Here is a 17840-nt window from a genome sequence, read left to right on the forward strand (position 1 = left end):
TGATGCATAACTTCTCATCATCCAACCATAGAGCATGATGAGGCAGGGGAAGTCATCAAGAAAACCTTGACACATGAGGAATTGAAACCAGATGGCTGGCCTATGAAGTGTGCGGTTGATGTGGTCAACTTTATGAATGCAACTTTTTAGCCAAGAGAATAGTCTCACAAGTGTAATACTTAGAGAGTCTTCTGACTTATTGGTGCAAATGATGTGCAACACAATCTCCAGTGGGATTGTGTGTGCATTGTGGGATCCCGCTCGTTTCATTGTCCTGATGGGTATTCAGAGGACAACCCATGCACCGTACTCTTTCAAACACTTTCATGCTTTTGTGATTCAGGTATGAGTGGGCTATGGGGAAGATGCAAAAATAGAATGCACATAGAAAAATGAAAATATGTTTCCATCAAACCACTACCAGAGTCTAGTAATAACAAGAAGGGATGACAAAGAGGATGATGAGGAGGATGTTGAATATTCAAATTCTATGCTAATGAGCCAAGTTTCTAACCTACCACTGTAGGAAGGATGCCCTAAAATGTTATGTGGAATGCTGTCCATTGGCGATAACTTTGCAATCAAAGCAACCGAGGCTAAAGAGAACTTCTACCTTATCAAATGCACAAAAGTGTTGTACCAGACGATGAGATCACAAAAGGATAAGTGCATAACAAGATTGTTAGGGGAGGGAAGGTTGTTCAAGGCTTATACTATGGCCAAGTGAAAGGAAAAGCTGATACATATAGCCTATTGGATCAAACATCTCCCGTCATGATCTACACATCTTGTAAGGGCCATGCGTTTCTTGATGGAGCCTATTGCAAGAGTCCTTAATCGATTGAAGTTATCTATTGAAGTATATGAGAACATATACAATAGCATGCCATATGACGATGATGAGAGTGATGATGGTGCATCCATGTTACTTGAAACACAATTTCAGAACCCCTAAGTGGGCAAGTGAATGTTTTTTCTCTTAGATGAAATATATCTTTTTCTCCTCATGATTTACTGTTTTTCTTGTTAATCTTCACTTCGTCTATTCAGTATCTGAGATTGTTGTACATTAATGGTCAAGCTCTATACCAACTTGCTCCTAACTAGTACCAAAAGGGAGGTAACCAGCACCAAAGTGATGACAAAGCAATACCAAAACTTTTATTGTAGCATTCTTTGCATAAGATCATGTACCAAAAGGGAGCTAACCAGTACCAAAAGGAAGCTAACCAGTACCAAAGTGATGACAAGCAAAGCTCAAGTTTGGTACTAAATAGCACCAAGTTTAGTATTGCATAGCACCACGTTTGATACTGCATAGCATCAAGTTTGGTATTGTTCTAGCACCAAATTTTGTAATGAATAGCACCAAGTTGGTACTATGCTACCACCAAATCTTGTACATTTTCACCATTGTATTAACACCAATGTCAGGGTTTTTAAAAAATATGCTTTAAGACTACAAACTACTAGACAACACAAGAAAAGACACAAGAGATCAAGATCCCAAGACAGTGTACAATCTTGAAGTACTCCAAGTGACCATTTTTCCCCCTCCCAAATCTTTGGTCATGGAGTATGTCTTCTCATCAAAAGACACAAATGTTTTTTATGTATATGGAAATGGATCTAGTGCATCCCATGAACATTGAATGTGGAAATAGATAAGAACTGGGCCTTATATTAGCCCCAAGTCCCTCATTTTTTGGCCAATCATCCATGCCACTATCATCAATTTTTGGCTAGTCATCTAATGATACCCCCTTTTGTTGTTGTCTCACAATTGAAACATCCACTCAATGGCAGATCAAGCTCATGATTAATGGGAGGAAGCTACAAATACACACATTATCTCATTCTCAGTCTCAGCCACTCTCTCTCTCTCTCTCTCTCTCTCACACACACACACACACACACACACACACACACACACACACACACACACACACACACACACACACACACACACATGTTACTTGGTTCGAATCGATGGACCCTTTGACAACTTTTCTTGACTTCACCATAGTTCCTGCTTCATTCTATCCTTTGGCTACCTGGTTCAAACCCGTGGCCCCCTTGAGAGGTATTTCCGACTCCACCAGGTTCCCTCCTTGGTCTCGCCCTCCGCCTCCAAATTCAAATGGCCCGCCTGCCACGATGTTAGTCTGCCATGATAGCCCCCCAACCTCATGCAATGAGCTCATCCACGACAGTCGCCAAGCTGGAAAAAAATGCCAAGCTAGAAAAAAAGGCCACGTCAATTGCCGTGTCCTAGCTTACAAAATGTGCCTGAGTTTACGAATTTTGACACGAGTACGCATCGGATGGCCTCCCATTCCTCATCGAGTTCCCATCCCTTGATCCCACCACCGAGGCTTCATTGAAAAACCCCATGCTCCTTAGAGCCTCGTCCCACCTGGCTTCTTTAGTGGCTCAAGGCGCTACAAATGCTCGAAGAAGCCGTCTCGCTTAGCACTTGTAGCTCTTACAGGATCACGACCAAGATGCTGTAACTGCTCCAAAAAGCAGCTCATGACCGATTTTCATTCGCGAACCATCTGCGCATGGGATTGCCGACGGGGTATCGAGGTCAAAAGAGTAGCGTGTGCTAATTTGGAGCCAGAAATAGAGGCGATAACCTTTGAACTTGGAAAAGAAGGTAAATTTTCACAAGTTCAATAATCTCGTGTTACATCGTGTGACTAGCAGATTCACCTATGAGGCTCTTAGCGGTGAGGTGTGCGGAGCCTTTGTGTGTGTGTGTGTGTGAGAGAGAGAGAGAGAGAGAGAGAGAGAGAAGAAGAGTAGTATTTTAAAGTCGTAGGAAACTATCCCAAGAGACCTTAAAGATCTTTGCGGCACATAATCGGACGCAGAAGTCAACTTCTAAAAAATGTGCACACACTGTACGTAATAACAAGTCTCGAGTCCCTCGACTGAGGACTTCCCTTTATAAACCGTGGTCTTTTCCGAGGGGCCGACTGTGGGTCATGGCACGCAGGGCGGACACGGCAGCGAGTTTAACTGACCACTTCCCTGCACATCCAGATAGAAGAGAAGAAACTCCGCAGCAATTGAATATTTCCTCGGACAGCAGCATAATGACCTCAGGTAAAGTTCTCAAAAGGAGCACGCACACGTACGTCGTAAACTCATTATCAGAAAGCGGCTCTTGCCTGCCTGCCTCTCTGGCCATCTCCATCGCCATCGCCATCTCCCCCTTTTAATTCCTTGGTCGAATTCAGGTTATCCACACAGTCCCTCAAGAGAACTCTACGCCTTTCTATTGTACAACAACTACTGTTGTGCCTCTCTGCAGATTGGTATGTGTTCTCTTTGCATTGAGTCAGCCTTCTGGGTTCACTCCAACTGCACAGGGCAGGATTCTTGCGGGGCCCTAGATGCCTGTGGCCAAGCGAGAGCAGCGCAAGGGAACTTACCATGTCTCTAAAATGTCACGCGCCTCCACAGCCAGCTGTAAGCTCTATTCTTTCTTTTTAACCATCCTCTCTCTTCAGCTCATTCAAGCGAGGCATTTGCCTCACCCTTTGTTATTGTGGTGCATTCTGTACTAAATTAGCAGCCTGTAGGCTATTGACCTTAGCCTTCAGCATCAATGGCAATCACTAGCTTGAATTGGACTTTTGCTGCCATGTCGGTTTGGATAGAATGAGGGCGTGTGTCTACAGGCTGCTAATTTAGTGCATTTTGTACTAAATTAGCAGCCTGTAGACTATTGACCTTAGCCTTCAGCATCAATGGCAATCACTAGCTTGAATTGGACTTTTGCTGCCGTGTCACTTTGAATAGACTGAGGGCGTGTGGAACTACTCTTAAGGTACAAGAGATGGTTTGGGTTGGCAGTCATAGGTTGTTCCAAACCATGTTAACGAGAAAGGGTACTGCGCCTGAAATCTACGCCTGGCCAGTCAGGCTTGTTAAGTCCCCAGACTCAAGGATGGGCACCTGTGGATTGATCACTAAGGGTGGACTGACCCTTGCAATGAATTATTTCAATCAGACCTTTGTTCAAAAGCAAGCAGGGACTGTTACATTACATAATTTGGCATCAAAATGCTATACGGTTGAACTTGAAGATTTACCTCCAAGCTCTATATTTTAACTAAGAATTTTCTTAATTGTGCTTGTTTGGGAGTGTTATCCATGAGCGTTATTATGATTATAAGACTTAGTATAGTTGGGTTCGTTAGAAAGGTACTTCTGTTGTCTTGTTGCATAGTTATGCTGTGGCCTTCTTCAAGCAGGATGCTTATCTTCTCATGGCTGCAGAGTTTGCAGCACACTCTCTGGGACACTCACATGCTAAAATGAAGAGGACACGTTACAGTTTGCAAACTAGCGTCTGAAGTTAGTGTGTACATCCTACCAGTCCTGTTTTGTCACGTTGCAATTGTTTTTCATTTGACTTGGGGTCACTGGATTGAGCTGTTAGGATAATGTGTTTTCAAGGATAATAATGGTAAGGATGGATAAGGGGGATCATGGTTCATTCCTTCCGTTGATGCTTCTAATCTGCATAGTTGATGAAGTGCCCTTATGCATACAGGCAGGTGTAAGGCCTGCCAGCAGTGGCGCACATGAATACAAGTATCAAGTATATTTGTGTTGTAGTTTCAAGCTCAGGCTTTCCCATGTACCTTCATTATTGTCTAGCCTGAATTACTTTCGTAATTAAGAATTTGCGTGTTTTAATTAGCCAATTACTACTTTACACTTCCATTATGTTATTTCAAAGAGGCTATTACTGTATGTCTAACCATATCAACTGGCATAAACAAACTGCAGCGTGCTTTAGCAGTGTAGGCTGACAGCAATTTTTTTTTTCTTTTCAGTGTGTCAAATATACCCACTTGCTATTATGGGTGTGAGAGACTGTGCAATTTGAGTGGCCTTTTTCATGTGTTGAGAGAGGTGCTTGCTGATTAAGACCTTTACTTTTAAATCAAATTTTCTAGGTAAACGTCCTTTGTGCTGACAGGTGTCGTTGATATATTAGGTGTTTCAAAGCAATGTTACATGATTTTGGTGTTGGCCTTGATGTTGAATATGGAACTTTTTCATGGTATAGGTGTTCCAAAATTACAGCTGCGTGATCCTAGCCTCAATGTTGGTGTTGGAGCAGGTGCGTTGTTCATGTTGATTAATTGTCAGGAGGAAATGAAGAAATTGTACAAAACGGTGGAAGAGACTGAAAGCTTGGTTCAAGAGCTGAAACAAGCACTTCAGCGACATGGTGAAGACTTGGAAAGCCACCATGGGCATTCAGTGGAAGACAAGTTTTGCCCAAGGGAGAGTTCCTGTACTGACAAAAAGTGCACAGGCCAACAGCCTATTCTCACAAGAAACTGTAGGATGGATGGGTTGTTAGAAGAGCGGGTACCTGCAATGGGAGGGATGGTGAAAGATCAAATGGCTGCACTTGCTGCTGAGCTTGAAGCAGAACTGGAACTTATGGAGCTCAATATGAAGACAGAAGAAAGTCTCCCATTTGACGCTGGTGAGGTGGGAGTTTGGTTACAAAAATTTGCATTTACCTGGTTTGGGTGTCTGAAAGGCCTAATGCATGTTAAAAAGTTTGAAGTTGTCATTTACATCACTGATGTGTAGTAGACCATTCATATATCAGCGTTGATGTGCTTAATTCTTTTGCCACTTTAACACGCTAGTGATTGCAAATGATCTAAATTCTGAAAGAACTTTGAAAATCCCTTCTCCGTGTGCCGCCACTTGCCCAATGCGTACACATGTTTAATTTTACAGATTGAGTATCACATCACTGGGCTGCTTTCATTCTTCTTCCTCTCCTCCCTGTTGCTTAAGGTCACTCTGGACAGCCTAGTGCTATTCTCCTTCTCAACTTTGAGAAGGCCTAAGAGAAAGTGGATTGGGGTTGTTCGAGGGGACTCTTCAGCGAATGGGTTTTCCTGCCTGATGGATTATGGTGGTCGCTACTTTGTAATGACCAGCTAGCAGCGCTTTGACCATTGGGGGGTTTTGTCCGAAAGAAATTTGAGCTTTTCTTTTCTGTGAGACAGGGCTTCCTTGGCTCCCTATTTGTTCCTGCTCTTTGTTGAGACAATGAAAGCGTCTTCGCGTAGTAGGGTCCCCCTGTTTTGTGCATTGTAAATGCTTGTGTCACACATTGGGGGTTCCCGGGGGGGGGGGATTGGGAGTATGCAGATGATACTATGTTTTATACAGCATAATCTGTTGCTTATATAAACGGATTGATTCCCATGGTTTTAGGATTGGTGGTGAGGGTGACTGTCAATGAGGAGCCTTAGGTAATTTCACTTGGCTGTCTCGTGGTCAGACATGTAAATACTTGAGGTTTCAGATCGGCTTGGATGTAAGTTGTAACCCCTCACCTTCCAGCAATTCTTTGAAGGATGTGGTCTGAGCTGAGCCAGGCACTCAACATTCTCCAGGTGGAACTGGTCTTTGGTCTCTGTCATCTCTCGTTAGTAGAGACAAGGTGTCTGAAATCCAGGTGCTCTCTGTCTCCTGTTGGTTCTGACCATCTTTGCTCTCTGGATGGTAATTGCTTGCTGTGTGGTTGCCGGAGGTGGTATGGGTCTGTGAAAGAATACTGTAAGGTGCAGCGGAATGATTGTTTGCGCTTTGCTCAAGATGAGTGCTCCGACTGTGCTCAAGGTTCCTTTTGTTCTTATGGAAGGTAGAGCCTTCCGTTCTTAATGAGAGAATGCTATGATCACAACAAAGTGAATGGACACTCTGCGTGCAAGTGTATGAGACTGAAATGTTGAAATGTAATATTAACGTCAGAGAGAGAGAGAGAGAGAGAGAGAGAGAGAGAGAGAGAGAGAAGAGAGATACGACACTAGAGACGTTGTAAAACCCTCCTCCGAAGGCCCCACTCTCGTTAGCGAGAGTGGTCTACTTGTGATTGCACAAACTGGATGCATGTGACTGATGCAAGTCTAGGCTATGTTGGCGATGACGACGGTGATGACGAGACTGACCTAAGGGCTGAAATCTGCAATCTTTTATCTGCTGTCCAAAAACGCTATGGGCTGAAATCTGTGACTAGTCCAAAAACGCTGATTTGGGGGCTGTTTTCTGTGGGTCTTTGACGCTGAAAGTCTGCAGGTTTAGGGCTGAAAACTGAGGTTTCTGTAGGTTGAAAACTAATGGTCTTTCCGGGCTGAATCTGCTACTTCTTAGGGCTGAACTTGTAGGTCTTCTAATGCTGAAAATCGCCGGGCTGAAGGCTGTAAAGGCTGGAATCTGCAAACGCTGGGCAAATCCAAAAACGCTAGGGTTTTAGCATTTCTAAAAACGCTGACTGATGTCTTTTCAAAACGCTAGGGCTGGGCTTTGCTGGCGAGGGTGCTGATGCAAAATGCTATGCACTGGGGGGTATGGCGATGATGTGCTGGTGCAAAAACGCCAGGCAATGGCTGATGAAGAAATGCTAGGGTGGGGGGATCTGCTGCTTGGAGGGAATCCACCAAGGCTTGGTCTTGCTCAGAAGTTGCGTGCTGAGCTTGGCTCCTGTTGCCTCTTCTGCCATTTAGTGCTAGTCTAGGTTTGCTTATATACAAACTTACTCAATTTGCCCTACCTACTTTCCAACAAAAGTCACTTAAAAATAATAAGTGAAAAATGTCAAAAATAAGTAAAATAGGTTAAATGCACTGGAAAATTCCCCTGAAGGATTCTGATGGATTCTGATGGGAATACTGATGATCATGCTGTGTGCAAGGAGAGGATATGTATCTACACTAAGTGACTGGGTATGCACGGTCTACGAATAGACTCACAAAAGTGCCAGATCACTTCTAAATCTAGACTGACTGGACTGACTGAACCCTGATCATGCTGTAGCTTGTCCACGGACACATAGGGTTGGATGTGTCACGTGACATCCCCTCCTTTTCAAAGTGAGGTACTGGTACCGAACTGTATGGCGTCGAGGGAGATCGCCAATAGCATCCGGAATCCTGGAAGGGACTCTTCGCTGGCCACTCTGATGTGTGGGTCGTGCGATACTTGAACTTCATAAAGGTCTGCAACACTTGCTTGTTTGGGCCGCGCCGAAAGCGACACAAAGTCTTCTGTGGCTCCTTCACTGCTTCAACTTCGTCTTTAGTCATGCTTCTTTCTTCTTCAAGAATCTCCATGGCTGAAAATTCCTGAAACCATGTCCAACACAAAACCATGAACATACCCATTCCATGTAAAGTGAGTGGAAAAAATATTGTCTTCTCTAAAGACTGTGTATCCAATGTAGATGAACATAGAGACGGAGTGACAAACCGTTCATCAAACATATGCAAACAATGAGATCGAATCTTTTCTTTCTGATCTAAATCAATCAACCGTGGCAATTCACAAGGGAAATGCCCATACTTGGTGCTCATACTTTCATGTGCTCTTTCTACAAATGTGTCATGCCAAGGAAGAGACATGGAATGTGACTTCCTTGAATGCAAACTTTTCAGCTTTCCATGAACAATCCACATACATTCGTGCTCATTCATGAATGAAACGTGCTCAATGTACAATATGTCATGCCTAGAAAAAGGGATCACGTAAAGACGTTGACTAAAATACAGGAATGAAACACTCGTACAATGCGTGCGTATCAATCATGCGAACACATAATACTTCCTGTGAGGGTTCTTTGGATTTAGGCTTGAGAGCCAAGATCGATCCTTTGTGATCGATCGAATCTGCAATGATGTTAGCTTCGCTAGAAAAAGCATCAACTAACTCATCCTTCTTGTGAACAATCACATCTTCTTCATGCAACTCATCATACTTGTGAGAAATCATATCTTGATTATGCAAATCATCATGCTTGTCATTGTCATCCAAATCATCATGCTCATCATTGTGAATCAAATCATCATGCTTCTCATAATCATGCAAATCGTGTGTGTCATGCTTTGGAGAAGAAGAGACACTCCTCCTGAATCCTTTCAATCTTCTCCTGCATAGTAGCAATGAGAGAGGGAAAATGAACAATGTCCTTGCGATCCAATTCTGTTTTTCTTTCTGCGTACTTGCGATCAAATTCTTTGGCCTCCAAGCGTAATTACTCGCGCTCACACTCCATGGTTGCCATTCTTGCTTCGTGCCATGTTGTCAACATGTCCATCATTGTCTTGCACCAAGCCTCCATAGGATCTGATGCAATCCTTGGCGTAGATGGGGAAGGGGGAGGGTCGGAAAAACCTCCTGGTGGGGAAAATTCTTCTTCGCCTCTCTCATGCTCATCACCTCCAAGCGAAGTATCCATTCCGCTTCGAGTGATGACCATCCACTGAAGTCGTGGGTTCTTGTGGTCTTGGGTTCTTAAGTTCGCTAGGAACTTGGGCTCTCGGGGTTCTTGAGTTCTTGAGGTTCTTGTGGGTCTTGAGGTTCTTGAGGTTCTTGGGTTCTCCGGGTTCTTGCGGTTCTTCTTTCGCTTGCAATCTGTGTTAGAGAAGGATCTTCTCTTCACCCGAGTTCTGCTCTTTTCCGTGGGCGCACCCCTTGGCGGCCTTGCGCTCACACCAAGGATGCTTTTTCCCACCTCATGTCGATTGGCCGGCCGCGAAGTGCACGGTCCGCTCTCAATGAGAGAAAAGAGGCACAAGGGGAGGCTGGACAAGCCCTTCTTTCTTGGGTTTCCTGTCACTCTTCAAAAACACGATTAGGAATGGACACGCCCAGGCGAACTTGGGTTCGTGCGACCGCAACAAGCAAAACAAAATTCTTGTGATTCTTTCCTTGTGGTTCATGCGACCGCAACAAGCAAAAAAAATTTCTTGTGATTCTTGTGGTTCTTTCCTTGAGTGATACAGAACACTGCCAAAGCTCTGATACCAATGTAAGGTGCAGCGGAATGATTGTTTGCGCTTTGCTCAAGATGAGTGCTCCGAACTGTGCTCAAGGTTCCTTTCGTTCTTATGGAAGGTAGAGCCTTCCGTTCTTAATGAGAGAATGCTATGATCACAACAAAGTGAATGGACACTGTGCGTGCAAATGTATGAGAGAGAGAGAGAGAGAGAGAGAGAGAGAGAGAGAGAGAGAGAGAGAGAGAGAGAGAGAGAGAGAGAGAGATACGACACCATAGACATTGTAAAACCCTCCTCCGAAGGCCCCATTCTCGTTGGCGAGAGTGGTCTACTTATGATTGCACAAATTGGTACAAACTGAATGCATGTGACTTATGCAAGTGTAGGCTATGTCGGCGATGACGACGGTGATGACGAGACTGACCTAAGGGCTGAAATCTGCAATCTTTTATCTGCTGTCCAAAAACGCTATTGGCTGAAATCGGCGACTAGTCCAAAAACACTGATTTGGGAGCTGTTTTCTGTGGGTCTTTGACGCTGGAAATCTGAAGGTTTAGGGCTGAAAACTGAGGTTTCTTTAGGCTGAAAACTGATGGTCTTTTCGGGCTGAATCTGCTACTTCTTAGGGCTGAACTTGTAGGTCTTCTAATGCTGAAAATCGCCGGGCTGAAGGCTGTAAAGGCTAGAATCTGCAAACGCTGGGCAAATCCAAAAACGCTAGGGTTTTAGTATTTCCAAAAACGTTGGCTGATGTCTTGTCAAAACGTTAGGGCTGGGCTTTGCTGGCGAGGGTGCTGATGCAAAACTCTAAGCATTGGGGGATATGGTGATGATGTGCTGGTGCACAAAAGCCAGGCAATGGCTGATGAAGAAACGCTAGGATAGGGGTATCTGCTGCTTGGAGGGAATCCACCAAGGCTTGGTCTTGCTGAGAAGTTGCCTGCTGAGCTTGGCTCCTGTTGCCTCTTCTGCCATTTAGTGCTAGTCTAGGTTTGCTTATATACAAACTTACTCAATTTGCCCTACCTACTTTCCAACAAAAGTCACTTAAAAATAATAAGTGAAAAATGTCAAAAATAAGTAAAATAGGCTAAATGCACTGGAAAATTCCCCTGAAGGATCTGATGGATTCTGATGGGAATGCTTATGATCATGCTATGTGCAACGAGAGGATATGTATCTACACTAAGTGACTGGGTATGCACGGTCTACGAATAGACTCACAAAAGTGCCAGATCACTTCTAAATCTAGACTGACTGGACTGACTGAACCCTGATGATGCTGTAGCTTGTCCACGGACACATAGGGTTGGGTGTGTCACGTGACATCCCCTCCTTTTCAAAGTGAGGTACTGGTACAGAATTGTATGGCGTCGAGGGAGATCGCCAATAGCATCCGGAATCTTGGAAGAGACTCTTCGCTGGCCCACTCTGATGTGTGGGTGTGCGATACTTGAACTTCATAAAGGTCTGCAATGCTTGCTTCTTTGGGCCGCGCCGAAAGCGACCTTCAATGCTGAAACTTAGTCTTTAGTTATGCTTCTTTCTTCTTCAAGAATCTCCATGGTTGAAAATTCCTGAAACCATGTCCAACACAAAACCATGAACATACCCATTCCATGTAAAGTGAGTGGAAAAAATAGTCTTCTCTAAAGACTGTGTATGCAATGTAGATGAACATAGAGATGGAGCGACAAACCGTTCATCAAACATATGCAAACAATGAGATCTACTCATTTCTTTCTGATCTAATCAATCAACCGCGGCAATTCACAAGGGAAATGGCCATACTTGGTACTCATACTTTCATGTGCTCTTTCTACAAATGTGTCATGCTAAGGAAGAGACATGGAATGTGACTTCCTTGAATGCAAACTTTTCAGCTTTCCATGAACAATCCGCATACATTCGTGCTCATTCATGAATGAAACGTGCTTAACATACAATAAGTCATGCCTAGGAAAAGGGATCACATAAAGACGTTGACTAAAATACAGGAAACGATCACGAATGAAACACTCGTACAATGCGTGCGTATCAATCATGCGAACACATAATACTTCCTGTGAGGGTTCTTTGGATCTAGGCTCGAGAGCCAAGATCGATCCTTCGTGATTGATCGAATCTGCAACGATGTTAGCTTCGCTAGAAAAAGCATCAACTTACTCATTCTTCTTGTGAACAATCACATCTTCATGCAACTCATCATGCTTGTGAGAAATCATATCTTGATTATGCAAATCATCATGCTTGTCATTGTCATCCAAATCATCATGCTCATCATTGTGAATCAAATCATCATGCTTCTCATAATCATGCAAATCCTGTGTGTCATGCTTTGGAGAAGAAGAGACTGAGAGAGTCTCCTTCTCCTGAATCCTTTCAATCTTGTCCTGCATCTTAGCAATGAGAGCGGGAGAATGAACAATGTCCTTGCGATCCAATTCTGTTTTTCTTTCTGCATACTTGCGATCAAATTCTTTGCCTCCAAGCGTAATTGCTCGCGCTCACGCTCCATGGCTGCCATTCTTCCTTTGTGCCACATTGTCAGCATGTCCATCATTGTCTTGCACCAAGCCTCCATCGGATCTGATGCAATTTTTGGCGTAGATGGGGAAGGGGGAGGGTCGGAAAGACCTCTTGGTGAAGAAAATTCTTCTTCGCCTCTCTCATGCTCATCACCTCCAAGCGAAGTATCCATTCCGCTTCGAGTGATGACCATCCACTGAAGTCGTGGGTTCTTGTGGTCTTGAGTTCTTAAGTTCACGAGGAACTTGGGTTCTTGGGGTTCTTGAGTTCTTGAGGTTCTTGCGGGTCTTGAGGTTCTTGAGAGTCTTGGGTTCTCGGGGTTCTTGTGGTTCTTCTTTCGCTTGCAATCTGTGTTAGAGAAGGATCTTCTCTTCACTCAAGTTCTGCTCTTTTCCGCGGGCGCACACCTTGGTGGCCTTTCGCTCACACCAAGGTTGCTTTTTCCCACCTCACGTCGATTGCCCGGCTGCGAAGTGCACGGTCCGTTCTCAATGAGTGAAAAGAGGCACAAGGGGAGGCTAGACAAGCCCTTCTTTCTTGGGTTTCCTGTCACTCTTCAAAAACACGATTAGGAATCGGCACGCCCAAGCGAACTTTGGGTTCGTGCGACGGCAACGAGCAAAAGAAAATTCTTGTGATTCTTGTGGTTCTTTCCTTGAGTGATACAGAACACTGCCAAAGCTCTTATACCAATGTAAGGTGCAGCGGAATGATTGTTTGCGCTTTGCTCAAGATGAATGCTCTGAACTGTGCTCAAGGTTCCTTTTGTTCTTATGGAAGGTAGAGCCTTCCGTTCTTAATGAGAGAATGCTATGATCACAACAAAGTGAATGGACACTGTGCGTGCAAGTGTATGAGAGAGAGAGAGAGAGAGAGAGAGAGAGAGAGAGAGAGAGAGAGAGAGAGAAGAGAGATACGACACAAGAGACGTTGTAAAAACCCTCCTCCGAAGGTCCCACTCTCGTCGGCGAGAGTGGTCTACTTATGATTGCTCAAACTGGTACAAACTGAATGCATGTGACCGATGCAAGTCTAGGCTATGTCGGCGATGACGACGGTGATGAGGAGACTGACCTAAGGGCTGAAATCTGCAATCTTTTATCGGCTGTCCAAAAACGCTATGGGCTGACATCTGCGACTAGTCCAAAAACGCTGATTTGGGGGTTGTTTTTTGTGGGTCTTTGAGGCTGAAAATCTGCAGGTTTAGGGCTGAAAACTGATTGTTAGGTGCAGCGGAATGATTGTTTGCGCTTTGCTCAAGATGAGTGCTCCGAACTGTGCTCAAGATTCCTTTTAGTTCTTATGGAAGGTAGAGCCTTCCGTTCTTAATGGAAATCGCTATGATCACGAACAAAGTGAATGGACAATGTGCGTGCAAGTGTATGAGACTGAGAGATAGAGAGAGAAGAGAGATACGACACCAGAGACGTTGTAAAACCCTCCTCCGAAGGCCCCACTCTCGTCGGCAAGAGTGGTCTACTTATGATTGTACAAAGTGGTACAATGCGTATGCAATGGACTGATGCAACTTGGACTATGCCGATGACGACGACGGTGATGACAACGACGACTTGATGGTTGAAATATGTAGTCTTCTAACTGCTGATTTTCGGGACTGTTTCGGTGGTTGAAAATGACTGTTTTGGCTGCGTTTTCATGGGCTGCAAATGGGGGGACTTCTGCAATGGGTCTAGGCTGAATCTGCTACTGTGTCAAATGCTGAAAAACGCTGTTGCTCTGCTCATTGGTGGCTGAAAATGGAATCGTTGCAGCAAGGCAAAAACGCTAGCTTGTCTGCAAGTGTTCCTAGCGTTAGTAAAACGCTAAGTACCTGATGCATGGGGGGCTGATCTGCTAACGCTAGATGACTGGGAGGTGAGGGCGATCCTGCAAGGGATGGAAACGCCAAGGCTGAGTTGCGGCGAGGATGGGGATCCAAAAACGCTAGGGATGTTGAGGGGTTCCTGTTGAGAAGGTGCCTGTTGAGCGGGAAGCTCCTGCTGCCTCTTCTGCCATTTAGTGCTAACTTGGGTTTACTTATATATTAACTTAGCAAAATTGCCCTACCTACTTTTGTTGGAAAGTCACTTAAAAATAATAAGTGAAAATACCAAAAATAGGCTAAATGCACTGGAAAATTCCCCTGACTGAATCTGATGGATTCTGAAGGGAATACTGATGATCATGCTGTGTGCAACCGGAGGATATGCATCTACACTAAGTGAGTGGGCATGCACGGTCTATGAATAGACTCACAAAAGTGCCAGATCACTTCTAAATCTAGACAGACTGGACCGACTGAACCCTTGTCGTGCTGTAGCTTGTCCACGGACACATAGGGTTGGATGTGTCACGTGACATCCCCTCCTTTTCAAAGTGAGGTACTGGTACCGAACTGTATGGCGTCGAGGGAGAGCGCCAACAGCATCCGGAATCCTGGAAGGGACTCTTCGCCGGTCCACTCTAATACGTGGGTCGTGCGATACTTGAACTTCATAAAGGTCTGCAACGCTTGCTTCTTTGGGCCATGCCGAAAGCGACACAAAGTCTTCTGTGGCTCCTTCAATGCTTCAACTTCGTCTAGAGATCTGCTTCTTTCGTCTTCAAGAATCTCCATCGCTGAAAATTCCTGAAACCATCTCCAACACAAAACCATGAACATACCCATTCCAGGTAAAGTGAAGGAAAAAGTTTTCTCTAAAGACTGTGTATGCAATGTAGATGAACATAGAGACGGAGTGACAACCCGTTCATCAAACACATGCAAACAATGAGATCGAATCTTTGTCTTTTGATGTAGAGCAATCAACTGTGGCAAAACACAATGGAAATGCCCACGCTTGGTGCTCATACTTTCATGTGCTCGTTCGGAAACTGTGTCATGCCAAGGAATAGACATGGAATGTGACTTCCTTACATACATACTTTTCAGCTTTTCATGAAAAATCCGCATACATTCGTGCTCATCCATGAGAGAAACATGCTCAACATACAATATGTCATGCCTAGGAAAAGGGATCACATAATGATGTTGACTAAAATACAGGAAACCGTCACGAATGAAACACTCGAACAATGCATGTGTATCAATCATGCGAACACATAATACTTCCTGTGAGGGTTCTTTGGACCAAGGCTCGATAGCGAAGATCGGTTCTTCCTGAATGATCGAATCATCCTGTGGGGGTTCTTTGGACCTCGACTCGAAAGCCAAGATCGGTTCTTCGTGATTGAGCGAATCTACAACGAGGTTAGCTTTGCTAGGAAAAGCATCCACTAACACATCATCCTTGTGAACAATCACATTATCTTCATGCAATTCATCATGCTTTTGAGAAATCACATCTTGATCATGCAAATCATCATGCTTGTCTTTATCATCCAAACCATCATGCAAATCATTATCATTCAAATCATCATGCTTCTCATAATCATGCAAATCCTGTTTATCATGCTTTGGAGAAGAAGAGACTGCGAGAGTCTCCTTCTCCTGAATCCTTTCAATCTTGTTCTGTATTCTAGAAAAGAGTCGCAACATCTCTTGCCTTATTGCTTTGTTCTCGCGATCTATGGCTGCCATTCTTTCTGTGTAGTTACGCTCTATGGCTGCCATTCTTTCTTTGTGTTCACGCTCTATTTCTGCTTTTCTTTCCTGGTCCAACTCCTCCATAGGAGTTAGCGCAATGAAAGGTAGTACCGTACGTACGTACGGATGACATCCGTACGGTACGTTCGTACAGTACGGATCCGTACCGTACGGATTGCATCCGTACGGTGCAGTATTTTTTTTAAAAAAATTTGGCCAGCGCGTGTGGCGTCCGTTGCAGCGATAGGGTAGCGTTTTATTTTTTCAGTAAAGCTCTTTACAGATGGTGTGCGCTTCTGTAAAAGTTGCAGAGTAGGTGCAGAGCACGTGCAGAGCAGGTCTGTGAGCGCCTTTCTTGCAAAGAAAACACCATGCCTCGCGAAGCCAACCCCCTCTGGAACATTCACACTAATGTCATTGAGATTGTGAAGACTCCAGGGCAATCCGGATCAGGTACACACGTTGGCAATGCAAGTATTGTGGGATGCAGAAGACCAGTACGGTCACTCGTGTCGTCAGACACTTGACGGCAATAGGATGTACAGCCAATTGTGGAGCATGCAAGAAGGTGCCGCCTGCTGTAAAAGATCAACTGATTGCAGAAAAATTTCCAGCAATGGCAGGAGTAAACAAAGGTAGGGGAAAACAATCTACACAAGATGCTCTTCATGATGCCCTTCTCGGAGACCTTGGGGAGACGGACACTCAAGATCAAATGGTGGGAAGTAGTGAACCTAGTGCACAGGCTCACTACTTCTTCGTGTTAGACTGAGCCTGTGCACTAGGTTCACTACTTCCCACTGTTTGATCTTGAGTGTCCGTCTCCCCAAGGTCTCCGAGAAGGGCATCATGAAGAGCATCTTGTGTAGATTGTTTTCCCCTACCTTTGTTTACTCCTGCCATTGCTGGAAATTTTTCTGCAATCAGTTGATCTTTTACAGCAGGCGGCACCTTCTTGCATGCTCCACAATTGGCTGTACATCCTATTGCCGTCAAGTGTCTGACGACACGAGTGACCGTACTGGTCTTCTGCATCCCACAATACTTGCATTGCCAATGTGTGTACCTGATCCGGATTGCCCTGGAGTCTTCACAATCTCAATGACATTAGTGTGAATGTTCCAGAGGGGGTTGGCTTCGCGAGGCATGGTGTTTTCTTTGCAAGAAAGGCGCTCACAGACCTGCTCTGCACCTGCTCTGCACCTGCTCTGCACCTGCTCTAGAAGCGCACACTATCTGTAAAGAGCTTTACTGAAAAAATAAAACGCTACCATATCGCTGCAACGGACGCCACACGCGCTGGCCAATTTTTTTTAAAAAAAATACTGCACCGTACGGATGCAATCCGTACGGTACGGATCCGTACTGTACGGACGTACCGTACGGATGTCATCCGTACGTACGTACGGTACTACCTTGCTGTAAAGAGATCTCTGTGTGGTTGAATCTCCAGCATAAACCTCCCTAGCCTCACTAGCATGCGCTGGTCTGCTGACCCCAAGAGCTGGTGAAGGGAGCGCTGCTCTCTGAACAACGTGGGGTATCTCTCTCTGATGGCATAGTGGGCCGTGCGGCAACATACATAGTGCTCCTCATCCTCCGCTTCCCTTAGCTGCTCAACATCCACCTCCTCTCTGGATAGTCTGCATATCTTCTCGTCTGTAGGAATCACCGCTTCTTACTGGACTATGCATTCTGGGGTATTCATTCGGTTTCGGCATTTGGTGCGCAACTATTTATGGGGTGGTTCGGATGGCATGAACGACACTTGTCCCAGAGTTAGCTGGCGACAGCCTAGCGTACCGTTATATTGCCTCGCGAAGAGGGAGGGTCGGGCATCATTGATCCAGAGATGCAGTGATGCTCTGTTGTCCAAACTTATGAGGTTTTTTTCCTAG

General features: G+C 44.8%; 1 protein-coding gene across 7 annotated transcripts in view; it reads left to right on the top strand.

Annotated features, from left to right (window-relative positions):
• Window positions 1–3035: 3035 nt before the first annotated feature.
• The window catches only part of LOC147420044 (uncharacterized), a 67291-nt gene continuing 52486 nt past the window's right edge, over window positions 3036–17840 (top strand). Inside the window, exons 1-3 of one of the 7 annotated variants that reach the window (XM_086504106.1) lie at window positions 3036–3477; window positions 4854–4976; window positions 5090–5523. In XM_086504106.1, coding sequence (XP_086360232.1) covers window positions 5155–5523 — 369 coding nt within the window. In that variant the 5' untranslated portion in view covers window positions 3036–3477; window positions 4854–4976; window positions 5090–5154. Of the gene's footprint in view, window positions 3478–3534; window positions 3839–4853; window positions 4977–5089; window positions 5524–17840 lie in introns of those variants that run through there. The other 6 variants (XM_086504105.1, XM_086504107.1, XM_086504108.1 and 3 more) reach the window with 6 other exon arrangements.

This window comes from Adiantum capillus-veneris, chromosome 28, assembly GCF_014529385.1.
Source record: "Adiantum capillus-veneris isolate H3 chromosome 28, ASM1452938v2, whole genome shotgun sequence".
Classification (NCBI taxonomy): domain Eukaryota; kingdom Viridiplantae; phylum Streptophyta; class Polypodiopsida; order Polypodiales; family Pteridaceae; genus Adiantum; species Adiantum capillus-veneris.